Source organism: Centruroides sculpturatus, unplaced genomic scaffold, assembly GCF_000671375.1.
Source record: "Centruroides sculpturatus isolate CEXI.00-Female unplaced genomic scaffold, Cexi_2.0 scaffold1009, whole genome shotgun sequence".
Lineage (NCBI taxonomy): Eukaryota > Metazoa > Arthropoda > Arachnida > Scorpiones > Buthidae > Centruroides > Centruroides sculpturatus.
This window is the reverse complement of record NW_019385199.1, coordinates 219,568-239,410: the sequence shown is the minus strand read 5'-3', so window position 1 is coordinate 239,410 and position 19,843 is coordinate 219,568. Positions and strand designations below refer to the sequence as shown.

Below are 19,843 nucleotides of genomic sequence, written 5' to 3'. Positions count from 1 at the left end.
GAATATGGTATGCAACAGTTAAATCTCAAACACGCATACCACCTTCATATTTCTCAACGATCTCTTTTTTCAGTTCCATTGTGATTCTAGTCATTTTTTTAGTTTTCTGTTGCTTTTCATTTGCCTTTTTGCAATTCATGATTAATAAAAATAATAAAATTTTACTTACAAATTAAAATCAGAAGAAATTTAACAAAGTTATAAACCGTGGCACCGCAAATGTCTAGTCTGGTCTAGTACACTGATAGTGCTACTTATTTGTTGATGGCGCGTATAATTGAATTAAGTCGTATACCGAGCAAAATTTGTTTTGTCCAAACAGGACGTATTCCAAACTGGACGTATTCTAAAGCAAACGTATACCGAGGTACTACTGTATCTGTGATTTCTAAGTAGGTTTGTTACATAGTCCTTATGTGGAAATGTATGATTTCCAAATGAAAATAAATTTACATTTACTGGGAGTGTACAAGGTCCCAGCAGTTAATAAAAGATTCGATCAAGTTCTAGTATATATTGGATACACTAACAGATCACTGACAAAATGAATTGTAGAACACAAACATGACATAGAAAAGAAGAAACAAACCAGAGGTTCAGGGAGAATAACTGGCAACACACCTGCACAGTAAGTGGGAGTTGCAGGTTTAAGTCCCACTTTGGGCCAATTCTTTTCTTTCAGAATATTCTAAATTATTCATAAATACAGTGGGTAATCAGTTAATGAACATAATCCATTCCAGACTTTGTTCACTATCCGAACTGTTCGTTAACCAATCACCCACCGTATTAATTTAATAAGGGATGGCACCTAATGCCTGCCTCAAGAAACAAACCACTGCTCTATCCACATATGCCTCCAAAACAAGAATGAAAGCAAACTTGGAACAAGCTAGTCTCATCAGACACAGTCAGAGCATGCTAAAGTGATTGAAGCCCTGGAGGTTTACAAAGTGAAATTGTGAGAGGAATGCATCAATTTTAAGGAAGAGGGGATGATTTCAAGTGTATGGTAACATTTTATGATTATCCAAACAGAAACCAAGAAAATGAATTTCATCAATTAAGAAAATGCATGCCAAATTTATGTAACATCTATTTAATTTTATAAATCTATATATATATATATATATAAAAATGGATATGCTTGTGCCTGTATGTCACTTTGCAGCCAAAACCATACATCGCACATGAATGGTGTTTGTGTGTGGTAGTAGCCCCAAGTCTCCCATCGTGCACTATGGTGGTTGCGTCTCGATAGCTATAAGGGTGCGGGAGATATGGGGTTTGAAAGTGGTTGACTTCGAAAATGTGTGACGCTTCAATGAGAATGTTCCAGTTTTTTCTAGAAAGTTCCAGAACCTAGAGGTGAAATTTGGCACACAGTTAGGGTACATCATGAAAACGCACACTAAGAAGGGATTTTTCAAAATGCTCCTACAGGGGGAAAGGGAGAGCATTAAGGCTTAACCTGAAGAATGGCTTCTACTGTATTATTTTAGATGCAATTTTTTTGTCTTTAATTATGTTTAGTCTTCATTGAGTAATTACGAGTATTAAATTGATAACATTTCAGACATTGTTATAAATATTTTTTTATATATTTCAATTTTTTAACCAAATATTCGAACCGTTTTAAATTCGAATTTCTTTTTGCATATTGGTTCGATTATAGAACGATTGTAAACGTTCTAGAAAATTCATCAAATTAAAAACAGCTTGTTTGATTCTCAGCAATTCTTATCATTCTCAGTGGTAGGTGTTATATAACAATTACTATGGTTGTTGAAATATTGAAATTAAATAGGGTTTGCTTGCAAAATCTGCACGAGCGAAGCTGCGGGTAATAGCTAGTATGTATATAAAATTGATTAAATATATAAATATTTATACTATCAATAAAAACATCAAACACGATTTTGAATTTCACTATCATTTCTAAGTTTGAAATATATCTTTCTCCATCAAGTTTCAAAACAGAACAAAAGGTTTAAAACCTGAAGACAACTTATAATTAGGTTGAAAATGTTTGTCCATATGAAAATTAAACTCTGCTTGTGTTAAAATAAGTTTTTGAAGTGTTTACCAAGTAATCTGGCTTTTGGAAACATTTGGTGAACTACCTGCACTTGTCACTTATGTAGGTGTAAAGGATTTTATCATAACATCATATACAGGGTATCTTGTCAAGACCACAAACTCTGCAGAGTGAGAATCCTTGCCCAGAGTACAAAAAAATGACCCAAGAATCATACCTCCAAGACCCATAGTTTTCAAGAAAAATGTGAAAGAAAAAGTATGACATCACATCCAGTGCATGGAAAATAAGCATTATTGGAAATATGAACATCTGCACTTGCAAATGCCATTATGTTTACATGGGAAGATGCTCAAAATGACCACTGCACATATCAAGACATGCATGCGTACACTGTTGAAGGGCTGACTGAACATAATTCAGCATCAAAAGTGAATGTAGCATGAAGACAAGCAACCAAATTGCTCTCTGTAGTAACTGAGGTTCAATATACCAATTCCTTCAAATGGTCCCACAACTGCCACCACACAACTGAATCCCCATGTCAAATCCAGAAACCTGGATATTCCATATCCAACCAATCATGTACAGGAGAGCAGAAATGTGCTGATGTTCCTCTCACATTTCTCTTCATCATGCTGAAACCATAAGTCACTTTTGCCAATAAGAGTATGTCATCAAGGAAATCAGTTAGTACATTATGGAGAAATACCAAGTATGAATGTCTCATGAGCCATTGAGGCAGCAGATACAATCCAATAATGCAACTGCCCAGTATGCTTCCCCACACATTTACAGACCAGTGGACTTGATATGTCTGTGGGTGGATTGCACAAGGATTGGACTCTGACCACAGGTTGTGACTGTTGAAAACTACAGAAAGCAACTTGGTCGCTTGTCTTCTTGCTGCACTTACTGTTGTGGACAATATGATGCTGAATTGTGTGCAGTCAGTCATATATATATATTTCAAATTAGTATTCTAATAATTTAATAGTTAATTAAATAAAAGTTACTAGTGAAAATAATGAAACAGAAATAATTGTATTAATTATTAGCCCGATATAAATATTTTTAACGTGTTTAACCTACCTGCACATTTACAAATAGGACAATTGGTAGCTTCATCACGTGCAATTTCACAGTTGGGATTGCAAGAAATGGGTGGACAAAGAGGAGCACACATGCAACGAGCGCAGCCATTTTTATCCTTGTATGCCGTACAATATGGCCCAACACAATTTATTAATGGACAATTCGCCTCAAATTTAGCTGAAACATTTAATTTGTAAAATTATAAAATTAGAAATTAAAAATTTGGAAAATATAGTAAGAAATAAATATTAAAATTAAATTGTGACCCATCTCTGTGTTAAATTTCTTGAAGTCAGATAGCAGAGAATAATTTTTAACTTGTTTATCTCTAGAAATATACCTTTTTTTAGAATTATTATTTTAACTAATTTAATTTGTATTAGTCTAATAACATAAGTATTAAATAAACTGCAAAAATTAAAAATTAATATAAAATTTACATCTTGCATTAGCTCTTAATTTAAGTTTCACAAATAATGCTTTATGAATTATAAAATATGTCTGAAAATAATGATGATATAATTAAAATTTTATACTCAACACTCACGAGGGCTAGTAAATATGTGGCAACGACATCCTGGACACACATCTTCTGATTTACTTTCTTCAATTACACAGCCATCTGGACACTGAGGAGTATCGCACTTCTTTTCTGTTTGTAGTTTTAACAAAATGTTAATAACAATATTTAGTAATAAGTGAAAGGGCCAATCATCTAAGTCCTCATTAAAAAATTCTAATTTTGAATAAATAGTTAAAAAATATACCCCTTTTTTCAGCTGAAACACTATGTTGAGGAGATTCTCTCAGTCTTAATAGTATCCAATCACCACTGTGATGAACTGTGAAATCAGAAACTGAAGATAGAAGGGATTCAGCTAAGGGAAAATAATAAAATTAAATATCGTTTCTTTTGCAAAATTCTAATAAATTGTTTAATTACAGTTTAATTTAATTATCATTTGCTTTAATTTAGTTTTAAACCAGGTGATCATAACTAAGGTACCCCATTCAATGCTGTCTGGAAGGATTTGTAGCAATTCACATTTTGTATACTGATGTTTCCAAACATGCAGAAGAGATTTCTGTGGAAAATAATTTTGTTCCAAAAGTAATCATGGGATGAGGTGCTAAGAGTGGCAAAAAAATATGCATAACGTACACACGCTAAAGTCAATTTCTGGATATAAAACTATCTAATAACATTATTATTATTGCAGATCAGCAGTGATGATCATGACAGCACAAACATATTTCTGGTAAAATTGTTTGTGAGTTTCAGGTATGTGCAGCATAATCAGATCAGAGAAGTTGGCCTGCACAAACCTTAACATTACACACGCCTTGTTAGAAAGTCAATGTTGCAAGAGGGTGACTTATGTTAGGATTAAGTTTGAAAAGTTTTTGTCATTGACTGATTTATAAAAAAAAAAATGAGATTTACTTATAACATTTTAATTCTCACATATTTAATAAAAACAATACCAATGCTGCAAATGTGTTTGAGATCTATGACACCTTAAGAAACTGTGCCAAGGTTTAGTTGCTGTTTCAGTGCCAGAAGTCTCATAATGGTGAGTTTTGAAACTGAATCTTTTCTGCATGGCTAGAAAACTTAGCCTACAAATTTGGTTGAGTTTGGAATACTACATAGCCTTCCACACAGTGTTGAATAGGGCTACTTTAATTATAATTATACTGTACTTCATTTGTATCTTTAAAATAAAATCAAGGAAGAATGTGTGCTGAGCCCTTGTATTTAAGTGAATTTCTTTGTGTTTTCTCATTGTAAAATCAAACACCTTCTTGGGTGGCTCACTTGCTCAAATTTGAGCTTACTTTGAGTTCTTTCTACATTTGTCTTAGTCAATATTAATGATTAAACACTTTTGTAAAATTTAATCTTTTTTTGTACTGTTTTTGTTCAAATTAGTGAAATAAAAAGAATAAACATTTTATTTTTCAAAATTAGTTCACTGAAAACTTGAATATCTTAAGATACAGCATTAGAAACAATAATATGTTACACATTGCAATAACTGCCATCCAGAACACATGCCTGGTGTTATAAGGATGGGAAGAGAGCCAGTAATGGATGTAGATGATATAATAATTTCAATGATGTGTTTTTGTCATCATAAATGAGCAGCAAAGAAATTTCACTTTAATATTGGTTATTTTTTGTTGCTGATATTTATACAAATCCTTACTCTACAATAAACTTTCCTCTATTAATAATCTAATGAATTATGAGCAACCCAGCTGCCTGTGGCATACAGCAGCCCTCAATATGCAACCCCTGGGACTTTGTCAACGTAATTTTATTTTCCTGTTTTCTATCTTGTTGTCATTACACAACTCTAATTAAGCTGCTATTTGTGACAAAGAACATTAAAACTAAACTTGACCAGTGAAAATATGAGAATAAACTATATATTACTAAAATTAATATACAGTTTAATTTTACAATTATAGTCCTGGCAATTTTATCAAATGTATATTGTATTTTTCATTTGTGTCACCACCAGAAGGAAGTCCTGTAATGTTTTGCATAATGAGGTGGATGAGCAGCATCTAATAAAAAATCGACTCTGCCATAAGACTGTTTCAGATTCGTTCATTATGGATGAATTTTAGTAGTAAAATTGGCTGAGTGGTTAGAAAGGGAGGGCACAATATGAGTCAGATTACCTGTGAACTCCAGTTAATGACAGTTTCAATTGGAGTTTCTCATCAAATTTGAATCTGTCATTCTGTGAAATTCAAATTCAACTATTCTGCAATATAACACTTTTCATTGTTTCCTCAGTATCCTCCACCATAGACTGAGTGACCTGACTCAATTTCTGGGATCTATTCTTGGTTTTGTCTCTTAACATTTGATTTTAGAATCAATCTTTGAATAGAGCAATTTTATTAAAATGTCAATATAATATCACAAATTTATAGTTCAATAAATAAATTTTTAAAAATAACCAAAGCTCAATCAGTTTTAGAACCCATTTNATTATGTAATTTTTAATAAATTTAGAAACTTTATTAACTTGAAACCAGATTTAGAAACTTTGGTATAAAAATGTTTCTAAATTTGAAATTATATTGTTTCTAAATCTAGTATAGTTTTAGAAACTGTTTGGTAAATTTATACTTTTCAAATTAATTTTTAAGTAATTTAATGTACAATTAACATATAAACAATGTGAGACAAATTAATGATTAACAAAATGCAATCTATAACTCAATTTTAAACAAATATATTCTAAAAATTTGCAACTTTTATATTATTAGTTACAATAAGCTGATCAGCGAAAATGTAAATATAAATAGAAGTGTGAGATCCTGGGCTATAGTTTTTATAAAAAATTTAATATTTTAATAATTTATTTAAACAAAATGTTAACAAAAGAGAAAATTTTAAGAAAAAGCAACCAGGAAGTAACCATATCTTGACAAAGATAACACTTCCTGGAGAGATGACTCATACAGAAAATAAAGAGAAAATTTAAGATTGATAATGATTTGTTCTTCCATTTGATTTTATCTTTTTTGGTCATGTTTTGACCCAGAGAGAGTAGGGAAAGGTATAAAAGGACCACCAAAAGGTCAACTAGGTCAACTAGTTCTGCCAAAAGAGGAGACTCACGGTCTCTCCCATTTATAGTTTGATGGTCATCCTTCAGTCTAGTTCAATCGACTAGTTCTAGTCCAGTCCCGTTGCTACTCAACTATTCCAACCACTACAAAAGTCACCCTTTGACCTAATAACCACTGCCCAGAAAGAAATAGAAGACCGATAGAAATGGAGAAGAAATAGAGAATTTTACATTCAAGAAAAATAGTTGCCCTGAAAACATCACTTATTACTGAAGGTAATCTACATGCAACCTAATGCAAACCCTCTTTTTCATGGGCAGTAGAACTGTGTTGTTAAGATAGCTTTGATGTAGAGATTTGATAAATGTACCATTGATAAGTATGCCATTTTATTGTCAGGTGTATTTACGTAATTTAGAATTTATTTTTATTTTGTATAATCATAGCAAAATATACTCCCGTCAATAAACGTAGTTTGTTTTAGAAAAATTTTGGTGTTGAGTGCATCACTTCTGGGTTTTCCAGTCTTTCTTACTTCCCTCCTCCATCCATCCAAGTCCCACATATGATGCTCACTCTTGTGCATTGAAAAACGTGTGCCAAAAATCATTCAAACTGGTTTCCTATATCCCTGAAGTCAAATATATAGGTGGTGTCAGAGTCCTGACTGACAGGGGTGCTCTTAGCTGATAATCACAGAAGAATATACGCAAATTACAACAACTTACTGATATATATGTATAAAGTAGATTTAACCTATCAAATTATACAGTAAAAATATTACTATAAATAAGTAAATATGATAATTTCTACAAATGTATTACCTTCTTTTGTACAATTATATTCCAAACAACATTTATCTGGATCTTGAACGAAATAACAAAACTCATAAGATGGTGGAGAAGGACAAGCTTTGTGTATACACATTATATCTGGTGGCGTGGAACATTCACATGTCACACATTTATCAGCAGGTTTTAAAATAAATTTTTCTCCTATGTTGTAAGTTTTACCATCAAAAGAGCATTGATTATCTAAAATAAGAAAATTGTCATAAATGAATATCAAATATTAAACATTCATGAAAGATTAAATATACAAAGATTAAGCCAAACAATTTCCATAATTACTCAGGCTATTAAGTTAATATGCTATAATTAATAATTAGAAATCACTACTAGAGGTACTAGAGGTATACATTAGGTGTCATCTCTTATCTAAATTATTAATTAAAATTAATAATTTAGATAATTACAGCAATTGTTTGGCTTAGTATCTATACATCAGGTTTCAGGAAGTTGATATGATTTTATATATATATATATATAAGGATTGATTGGGAAAGTAAGATTATGTAACAAATATTTTTTAAAAAAGATATTCTGCCATCATTACTTAAGTTGATGCTTGGGCTAGCAGACAAATATCTGTCAGGCAACTGTTCATCATGGATGTGCAGTTAAGAGATTTTAAATATAGTATCTCTTCTAGACATTCTTCTGAGATTCTCAAGAGAAAGTCTAGTCTTAGAATCTATGATTTCTATACACAAAACATTGTTCATCCTTGGTCCTTATAAATACAACACTGGATTGCAGTTACAGGAGTGATGGGCACCCACAGGAAGAAACCAACAAGTGCAATTGTCTTGTACTTTTCAAAAACAAAGATAGCTTGGAAGAATAAATTTATTTTAATAATCATTACACTTAAGTAACTATCCATGTGTGACAAAATGGTATCATTCCTTTAAGCCTTTGGTTGGTTAATTATCTAAATTGTATATGTACTGCATCCCCTGAAACAAAATCCTGTAGGTGTCCTGTATAGACCCATTACATGGAAATATACCAAGATGTCTTTTTTAGGATATTGTGCTTCTGCAAGACAATGCAAGATCATATATAGCTCAAGTCAATGGGGTTATTGTAACAAACTGGATGGCAACTGTCAAACATTCATTGTACAGACTAGACTTGGCACTACATGATTTTCATCTTTCTGCCTTGTGAAAAAGCATTTTAGCAACTGTCAATTCCTAACACATAAGTGCAAGCAACTGTCAATTCATTAAAATTAAAGTCCTCAAATTTGCATTATATCTTGCAAATTTTAACAAGAACATATTATGTTAAAATGCAATTAAATTTTAAAATATGATGTAACAGTTTTTTCAGAGCACATTCTAACTTAAAATTTAAACTGAAATTCCTCTGAAAAAACAAAGAGGCTTCAAAAACATTAATCAACAGATAATACTTGACTACTATAAAGTGAATATATAGAAAAACAGACTATTGCTTTGCTGTCCAGTGAGAAATGTTATTTAGAAAAAAACATTACAGAGTAAACTTATATTAATAGTGTATTCTTACTTTCTGATTAACCCTTGTAGATATTGAATATACACTCATTGCCATAAAAATTAGCACATCAAGAAGGCGTTGTCATATTGCTGTGAAACTTGGCATGTAGCTAAGTCTCAAGTAGATATGAAAATGATTAGAGTTATACAGTCGACCCCACTATAAGACAGTAGATACGTTCCATTCTTTATGAATCGATTTCTTATGAGTCCTTGCCAATCATAGCCCAACAGGTGTGAAGTTTACGGACTACGTCTGATTGAAAGGTTTTCTTCCATAAAATTAATCGATTCTAGACTAATCCGACTCAACATTTCCAAAATACATATATTTTTTGGGGAATAATCCATATAAACTACGCTATAAACAAAAAATTGTAGGATTACTTACCGAGTGTGCACCATTTGACATTGCCATTGCTCAAGCTTGTTTTCGTCGCGGAGCAGCACACCAAACCGCGGCCGATTTCTGATAACTTATTTTTCTGCGAAAACTTCGTTGAACTTTGGAGACATCATTAATATAAATAATTTTTATGGCCGTTGAATAAGAAGTGTTTCTTTCACAAGAAATGTATAAAATTAGTGCTGTATTAGACTTACGGTACCTAATTTACATACTGTACAGATGATAATAAACTGAACTTACTAGCCTAAAATCTCCGTAGCGTGTTGCCAGGTGGCAGAAAGTATATATATAATTATAATAAAGTTACAATAAATTAAGTTAATATATAATTATATATACAGTACCTAATTTATATATAATTAATATATAATTATATGTACAGTACCTAATTTATATATAATTTATATATAATACTGTACAGACGATAGTAATCTCTCCGTAGCGTGGCACTGGACAGCGGAAAGTAGTTTGGCTGCCCGATGACATTTTACGTAATTATAGGAGTTATTTTTACCGTTTTATACAGATACCGTCGCAATTTTTTCACTGTCTTATAAGAATCGTAATTATAGGAACCCGTTTTATAGGGGGGTCTACTGTATTTATAAATTTCAGGAGATTGATTAAAATATATTTATATACATAAATATACCTTTTTAAATATATTAGAGTTATAGCAAGATGGCTCATTGCATAATACCAACAGAGGGCATTAAAGTGCGACCCCCTTGGCCTATAAAAAAAGTGTAAAGAGGCATCCTGTCTGTAGTTTACCTGTTGCAGAGGGATGCCGCATCACTAAGATGCCTTTACATTGCAATCAAAGTCCATATGAACAACTAACTGAGTTTGAGAGGGAAATGCATTGGGTTGAGAGAAGTTGGATAGTCATCTCACTGAATAGCCTGCCCACCTAGACCATTCTGACAACACTATGAGGTGGTATTGGGACAAGTGGAAAAGAGAGAAATTGCACACACAGTGCTCTTGAGAGACCACTAGCCAAGAGGACTGCCTGGTCTTCCAATGAGCAAGCACAAAGCCAACTGTGTGCATGCTCATTGGCAATGACACAGCCAACTGTGTCATTGTCCACCATCAGGACACTGATGTTGATCCCTGTGTCTGTCTGTACCATTTCAAGGTGCTTGGATGAGGAACATTTGCTATCACAGCAGTCTTTTCTTATGCTGTCATAGACAGCCACCCACCATTGCCTCCATTTGGAGTGATGTTGCTCCAACGAGATTGGACTGCAATGGAATGGAACAGGGTCACCTACTCCAAATTCAGTTTGGGCACTGACAACAGCCGTGTTTGTGTCTGGAGGCCCCGTGGTGATCACACAATCCTGCCTAAGTTTTGGACTGACACACTGCCATCACAGCTGGTGTGATGGTCTGGGGTGCCATCATATACAACAGCCTCTAATAGACCTCTAATAGAGATCCAAGGGACCACAACAGCTAAGTAGTAGGCTAGTGACATCCACACACAAGCGTGCCACAGGTCTGCCTCCACCACATTGCCATACTTCCCTGGCCTGCCCAGTCCCCTGATATGACCTAGATCAAGCATGTTTTGAATCATCTGGGACCCCCCAAGCTGGCCAGCCTAGGAGTTTGGCCAAACTAGAGGACTGCTTGCAGAAACTGTAGACCGAGATGTTGCAGGACACCATACAGCACCTGTATGCCTCCATGCCCACTCGTATCACATCAGATATTCACACTAGAGGTGGCCCAACAGGGTACTAGATCCTTCTTTCATTTCTAATTTTTCCTGCAATGAAGTATCCTTTTGCTCTCATTTCGTAATAATTTACTTTTATCACTGTTACATTCACACACGTACAATTTTGTTTGATTCTGACAACTCCTTGGTGCATTAATTTTTATCGTAATGAGTACATTAATATAATCTCAATACATCAATATGAAAGATGGGTTTAAAATGAGATATGTAACATTTTTTTTAAAATATTTTTTCCTTGAGAATTCCAAAAAGATTACAAATACAGTAGCTATACTAAAGATTGCTGTCTTTAATGCATTCTTGTAGTCAATTTAAAGCAGCCCTATATTTGGTTAAAGAACTGCATAACTTTAAAAATTATTAATGTGCAAGTTGTTTGCTATATATGCATACACACATGATCTTACATAAGTTGTAAGTATGCACATATGTATGTATCTGAAGTATCCAATAATTATAAGGACCTTGAATAAGTTCTCGCTGTTTTTTTGTGAAAATTAACACTTTATTTAAAAAAAGTCATAATAAACACATCACTGAAAGTATTGTCCGTCGCTAGCCACTACTTTCTCCTATCATTCTAGCAGCATTTGAATTCCATGTCGGAAAAACGACACGTTTTTTGAGGCTATCCAAGAATCAACCCATTTTTTGGCATCTTCATAAGAACGAAAGTGCTGCTCAGCCAGGCCATGTGACATCGATCGGAACAAGTGATAATCGGAAGGGGCGATGTCTGGTGAATATGGCGGGTGGGGTAGGACTTCCCATTTAAGCGTTTCCAAGTACGTTTTCACCGGTTGTGCAACATGTGGCCGAGCATTGTCATGTTGCAAAATCACTTTGTCGTGTCTCTGCTCATATAGCGGCCGTTTTTCCTTCAATGCTTGGCTCAAACGCATCAATTGTAGTCGATAGCGATCTCCCGTGATAGTTTCGTTTGGTTTGAGCAGCTCGTAATAAACTACACCTAGCTGATCCCACCAAATGCAGAGCAGAAGCTTCGAACCATGGATATTCGGCCTTGCTGACGATGTTGATGCATGACCGGGCTTACCCCACGATTTTCTACGCTTAGGGTTATCGTAGTGTATCCATTTTTCGTCACCTGTCACGATACGATGCAGAAAACCTTTCCTTTTCTGCCGTTGAAGCAGCTGTTCACATGTGAAAAGACGCCGTTCGACATCTCTCGGCTTCAACTCGTACGGCACCCAATGTCCTTGCTTTTGAATCATTCCTAATCCTTTTAAACGTTTCGAAACTGTTGTGTGATCAACTCCTAATGATTCTGCAAGTTCAGCTAGCGTCTGACATGAGTCTTCATGAAGTAATGCCTCTAATTCCTTGTCTTCAAACTTTTTTGGTGCACCAGATCGTTCTTTATCTTCAACATCAAAATCATTATTTTTGAAGCGTCTAAACCAATCTCTGCATGTTGTTTCCGACAGAGCATGGTCGCCGTAAGTCTCAACAAGAATTCTGTGTGCTTCAGCTGCAGATTTTTTTTGAATAAAATAGTGCAATAAAATTCCCCGCAAATACTCTTTTTTTAGCACGAAACTAGACATGTTTAACACAATGAAAAAATAAGTTGTTTACACTTTGGTGAAATGACGTATACTGAATTTCAAGGTCGCTTATTGTACTTCCTTACAGATGTGTCACCATCTAAAAATAAACACACGTGGTTCTGGTAACGCCATCTGTTCGAAAACAGCAAGAACTTATTCAAGGTCCTTATACATAATAATGATCTAGCATGAAAAAATACATAGAAAATATGGAAATACTTTTTTGTAATAAGCTTTCACTAAAAACAAAAATAATAGTTTTGTGAGTAAATTGTTAGACAAGTTATAAAACGTACAACTGAATTTTTATTATTTTAAATAGGAAAAATCTTAAAAGACCTTTAATACAGTAAATCCTTGATTTAACAAACTAATTGGTTAAAAGAGGTGTCCATTATTATCAAAAGTCTATTAAATTGAATGTACTTTAAAAACATATGTTAATTAATAATGAATTTATAACAGGTAAGATATATTAAAATGTTATAACATATAATCATATTTAATCTGTACTTATAATGTACATTAAGTAATCTATACTCATTGATTCATTGACCCAATATCTTTTAACATGTTCTACTGGATAATAAAAGAAAACGTTTTATAGTTATTCCCTTTAGGGAAGACATTTTTCATCCATTAAACTTAAAATTTGTAATGTGAAGATCCATTAAATTGACAATTTACTGTATTTCTAATATCTAGTAATTTATATTTAACTATCATTTAGAAGGAAGTATAGGCTACAATATAATATTTATGTAAAACTCTCAATACATATATCTTGGATCAAATGAGAAAATGTTTTAATATTCAACATTTATTTTTTGATGATGAATTGTTGTCTTTAACAGTTATTGATACTTTCAGATGACTGCTTTTAAGCACAGTTATCTGAAAGTATCAGTAAGTGTTAAAGATCATAATTCTAAGTAATGACATAGTGAAAAAAATAAATTTTCAAACAAATTATACTAAATTTTCTACACAATAATTAACTTTCATACCTTCTAACAGACTTTTTTGACCAGTTTGTTGTTTAGCTGATGTTGCTGGAGAAAGAAATGAATAAAATTAAAATGTTAACCAAACCAAATGTGAATAATTAATTTATCAAATGCCAAAATAGAAATAAATATATAATAAAAACTAAAATATTTCATTACATGAAGTTAAGAACTTACTTTTCCCTTGAGATTTAATCCTTGATCTTCCAACTATAACAATTAACTAATTATGGAAATTGTGAAAAAATAACATTTAATTCCTAAACTCTTGTATTTTCTACAAGATAATAAACTACTAATTTTTCCTATCAAGCAAATGTATTTTTGCAATGAGATCTACTTAAGACCTATCTGTACAAACAGTAGAAAATTAGCAAATTTGCATATTAACTAATTTTGCAACTCCTGTATGTCCCATGTAATATATAATTATTAATATTTGGGGCCCCTTAAGCTTAAGAACTTCCATCAAATGGTTAGTTTGCATACTGAATAATCTATCAATGTATGAATTTCCAACATATCAATACTTTTATGATTCATTTTAAATATATATAATATTGATATAAACTTAATGCCTGTCTAATGCTACCATGTGCATTTTATAGTAAAAATTATTCAGAAAATTTAATATATAATAAGACAGTATATACATATACATACTAAACTATACTAGGATAATAGTAAACTTTCTGTATATGATTGGCAGAATCTAGATTATATATCATATATTGTGACTGTAACATTTTTTGATGCTATTCCTTTATTCAATATATACAGTGTGATTCACTGATTCACTTATAACGTCCCTGATAAATATCTCATAAAATGTGTGTCCAATTAAAAAATCTATTAAAATAAAAATTATATTTTCAAGGGGCATTTTCAATTCCATAAAAATTAAGCCATTCCTACCTGCTGTAAGGAGACAGGGGGCAACTTTATTATTTTTTAATTGAAAATCCAAAAATATAAAAAGAAAATAAACAGTGTCCCATTTAAAATTCTAAAATTGATCCATGCCCCTTCTTACAGGGGAAAGGGGATGGCTTAATTTTTATGAAATTGAAAAGACCCCCAAAAATACTCAACTTTTATTCTGATCATTTTTTTTAATTGAACATGTTTTACAAGATATTTGTCAGGGACGTTATAAATAGACCACCCTGTATATGGGATGTTAATGTTTGATGCACTATAAATTTAAAGGATAGTACATAGTAGAGGTTGAATATTTTCTATGAAGCAATCTAGGGTCATAAATTAGCTGTCAAGAAATGGCAGAACTACAACATGCAGAAAATTTGAACTAACCTCCCAACTTCTTTTTCTGGAGATATGTAGAAAAGAGTACAGTATGGTGTATGAAACACCAGTGAAATCAAAAAAAGAACTGTTCATCTGTATCATTTCAGCATTTCATACTATCAGAAGAAACAAGCACTTGTCACAAGAGTACAACTGTTGTGTATCTGCCACACTTGACTATCACCAACACAGTCACATTTAGGAATTATAATATTCTTTATTAGAGTAATTTGAGCATACAGGAATAATAAATGTTATCACTGAGTTGCAGGAACTGAAAATTGTTGTTTTTCCACATAGCTGTTGTTGTCGCACCCTCTCTCATCCCTAATCCCCATTGCCACCCACTCATATCCCAAAAGTCCAAATACATAACAACAAAACATAATTTGTCATTGTATTCTATGTAACAAAGTTGATAGTTACCACTTCAAATATTTGTTGTAACATAGAAAAATATCAAATAAAGTTTCATTCACTATCCTGTATATATCCAGTATTCATTATCGCAAAACACATACACTATAAGATAGAGAAGGTAACTGTAGGCACAAAATGACAGTTGCCTATCAGACAGGTATGTCCAAATGTTTTGCATGCCATAGTTCTGCCAATTTTGTTTCCAACCCTAGGTTGCTTCATAAAACAATGCTCATCTCATAAATCTCTATTACTCCTAGATTTACAGCATTTCAAACATTAATACTCTATGCATATACTGTACTAACTGCTACCTACGACTTCATCCATGCAGATTTTGCAAGCAAACCCCATTTATATTCAGTATTTCAACAACCATAGTAATTGTTATATAACACCTACCACCGAGAATGATGAGAATTGCTGAGAATCAAACAAACTATTTTCAATTTGATCAATTTTCTGGAACGTTTACAATCATTCTATAATTGAACCGATACGCAATAACAAATTCAAATTTAAAACAGTTTGAACATTTGGTTAAAAAATCGAAATATATAAAAATATTTATAACAATGTCTAAAATGTTATCAATGTAATACACCTAAGTACTCAATGAAGACGTTTAGTCTTCATTGAGTACTTAGAAGTCTTCATTGAGTAATTAGTCTTCATTGAGTACTTAGGTGTATTACATTGATAACATTTTAGACATTGTTATAAATATTTTTATATATTTCGATTTTTTAACCAAATGTTCAAACTGTTTTAAATTTGAATTTGTTATTGCATATCGGTTCGATTAGTAAGTTGTTGAAAACAAAAAATTGCATCTAAAATAGTACAGTAGAAGCTGTTCTTCAGGTTAAGCTTTAATCTTCTACTCTCCCCCTGCGGGGGAATTTCCAAAAATCCCTTTTTAGTGTGTTTTTATGATGTACCTAACTGTGTACCAAATTTCACTTGTTAGGTTCAGCGGTTTGCTCTGGATGATGATGAATCAATCACTCAGTTAGTAAGTCAGTCAGTCAGTTAGGACAAGTAGTTTCATATATTTAGATTAACGTTTAATGTATTAGGGTGTAACAATTTAACATTCTCATGAATTTTTTTTAATATAATTGAACGTTTCCTCAACTTTTTTGAAATTTCCCTTACTAATTTGTGCTAAAGAGAAGAATATCTCCCATGCATACCAAAGACTGATGGATACCCTGATAATCTATTAGTATTATTTATAAAATTTAAAACAGTAGCTTTTAATTTAATTGATATAACTAGTTTAACATTTAAAAATAATGAAATTAAATTTAATGTTTGTAAAAATTTGCTACATTATTTTATAATAAATATTAAAAATCTTACGGCAATAAAATTTCATAGGACAGCAGCCAGTCTCATAATAAACAGGAATACACCCTTTTTCTACATAAGGTTCATTCGTGTTACACTGAATAGGTTTGCAACTGGCTTCACTGACACCATTCCAGTTCTCAGTGCACAAACATTCCAAGCATGGATTTTCTTTCTGATCTATTCGTTCCCCTAATTTATATTTTTTGCCATCACATTCACACTGAAATACTGTATAAAATACCAGATATTAAAATAAAAATTTACTATAAACAAAGAATATAAAAATATTCACATAAATAATCATCATTAAGTACAAACAGTAGAAAATTAGCAAATTTGCATATTAACTAATTTTGCAACTCCTGTATGTCCCATGTAATATATAATTATTAATATTTGGGGCCCNACATAATTTATCTAACACATAACTGGATTTGTATCAGCACCCTGTACGTCACACTACCATGCAACGTTATGAAGAATTACTACTCCTGTCCACATTGATAATGCTTACTGTTCATACAGACATGGTGACGTTTTCATCTTTATATTATATAGCTTTAGGCACAGTTTTTAGTTTAATTATATTTTTTCAACTTGTATAATTTTTAAGTATACTAAAACCTTTAGTTAATACCAACTGATGAGGGACTGTTTTCTATTGGAAAATAGTCTGAAATGCATTTTGGATTTTTCAGTTTGCATACTTATGTAATCATCTTATTGTACACCCCTTTATGTTTTATTAAATGTTTTTACTTTGATCCCTGAGCATTTGTGCCCATTATCATTGGTGTGATAAGCCCTTACTATTATCTGCCTGACAGTTATAGATATTTTAATTAATATAATTACATTTTATTATTACTGATATATTTTTTTTACATATTTTGTAATTTTGATTGTTACAATTTAATTTGAATATCATTACATTTTGTATAGAATGTTCCAATTAGAATTTTTTCAATTAATCACATTTTATTTATGGAAATGTACAATAACCTGATAAAAGTCTCTGAAAGGGATCAAAAATGTTGGTTCTTACAATAAATGTACTTGCTGGTATATATATATAGAAGTCTGTGAGTTGATTGTTTTCCAGCTTTTAACGATGTTTTAATATTTATAAATTAATAAATATTATTGTTATCTACATTAATTAATATAATTTAAAAGTCCTTGAATAAATAAAAATCTATATACTTACAGTTGTCACTTTCCTCTTCTGTAGCTAAAATTTAAAAGATTGTAAATTAATAAATACATAATCTTAAAAATTGTCAAATATTAACTTTAAGTTTGAAAATTAAAACTTACGACATATTTCCTGTGGACAACAACGAGAAAAATTGTAACCATAGTAACAACCTTCTTTTACAGGAACACCAAGATCAGAGGGACATTCGATACTAATACATTGTATAGTTGCTTCTTCGGATGTTAAAGAAGAACATCGGCATCTCTCACAAAGATTATCTGATTCGATACTTTCACCAATTTCATAAGTTTTTCCATGATATCTACACACTTTTAAAAATAATATTCCATTAATTTCAAGCAGGGAATATTTTTTATCTTATTTTTTAAATTAGATTAATTTATTAATCACATTCCTTATAATTTTGATAGGAAAAAATCTTTTTCTTTGTAATATTTCTGAATGAATAAATAAATAAATGGAAAGCACTGCTTAAATTTTATAAAATATTAATCAATATTACAGAATTATATTCAGCCACTTAAAGAAGCCAGAAAATTCATTGGCGACACTGAAGCAAACATATTATATATTTGTTAATAAATTAATTATATTAATCATAATTCTTTTCTAAAAATATTCTTAATGTCTAAATTTTAATATATTGTTGCATCAATAAACAAAATATTTTTATTGAGAGTCAAACTTTTTAAAAAAATTTATTATATTGTATTTATTGTATTCTCTAACTATAGGTACATAGCTAGTTTAAAGGCCAATAAGCATTTTCTGATTCATATTCTTTTTTATTGTAGGCAGACAGTATAACATTTAACATAAAAACTTACATTTAATTATTAAATTATCAACATTTATCTGTTGCAAGTAATAACTTGCTCCTGTAATTAGTTACTTGAAAATTGGAACTAGTGAATGGCTTGAGATAGGAAATACACCTTTACATTGTATAGGGTGATTATAAACTATTAAGCTTATTTTGGGGAGGAATAAAAATATAATGTGGTAATGTACTCACATGTCTGCTATTTTATTTAATAGGTTATTGAATAAAATATTTTACACTTTAAACAAATTCCATATGAGCTCCATGTGTAGCGCACAAAACATCTAGGCAGCATTCAATTTTGCATCATGTGTTACAGAGCATTTCAGCAATTATTCCTCCATTGACTTCACCAATTTATCTTTTCAGTTCTTCAGTGTCACAAACCTCTGTTGTGTACACTCTACCTTTGACAAATCTCCAAAGAAAAAAATGGTGTAACATTGGGAAATTGAGGTGGCCAGGAAATTGGTCCTCTGCAGCCAATCCAACATTCAGAAAATTTTTCCTGTAGGTAGTTCTGAACAATTAAACCCCAGTGTAGAGGTGCCCCATCTTGCTGGAAGTAAATGTTCAGTTCCCACTACTCACTTTGTAGTATCACACAAAGTGAGTATCACACATTCCTACAACATATCAAGGTACTTAGTGTAGTCACTGTATGCTTTGAAAAGAAGGTTTCCTAATTTTCCATCACAGTGCCACCTATGTTTAGTCAAGACCAGCACAAACTCTTAAAGCTACTCTATCATCTAAAACAAAAAATAGAGGTCACTCACTATGTTTGTGTGTTATTGTTTTTATTCCTTCCTGAAATGCACTCAATAATTTATAACCACTGTACTGCATGGGTTGAGTATCTAAATTAAAAATGATATCA

At 31.8% G+C, this 19,843-nt stretch overlaps 1 protein-coding gene across 1 annotated transcript in view; it reads right to left on the bottom strand.

Annotated features, from left to right (window-relative positions):
* The window catches only part of LOC111636043 (kielin/chordin-like protein), a 76,812-nt gene extending 56,969 nt beyond the window's left edge, over positions 1–19,843 (bottom strand). Inside the window, exons 1-9 of the mRNA XM_023381198.1 lie at positions 19,743–19,843; positions 18,239–18,448; positions 18,129–18,152; positions 16,931–17,149; positions 13,838–13,882; positions 7,552–7,761; positions 3,901–4,011; positions 3,681–3,785; positions 3,131–3,310 (exon numbers count right to left, since the gene is read on the bottom strand). Coding sequence (XP_023236966.1) covers positions 3,131–3,310; positions 3,681–3,785; positions 3,901–4,011; positions 7,552–7,761; positions 13,838–13,882; positions 16,931–17,149; positions 18,129–18,152; positions 18,239–18,448; positions 19,743–19,812 — 1,174 coding nt within the window. The 5' untranslated portion in view covers positions 19,813–19,843. The remainder of the gene's footprint in view (positions 1–3,130; positions 3,311–3,680; positions 3,786–3,900; positions 4,012–7,551; positions 7,762–13,837; positions 13,883–16,930; positions 17,150–18,128; positions 18,153–18,238; positions 18,449–19,742) is intronic.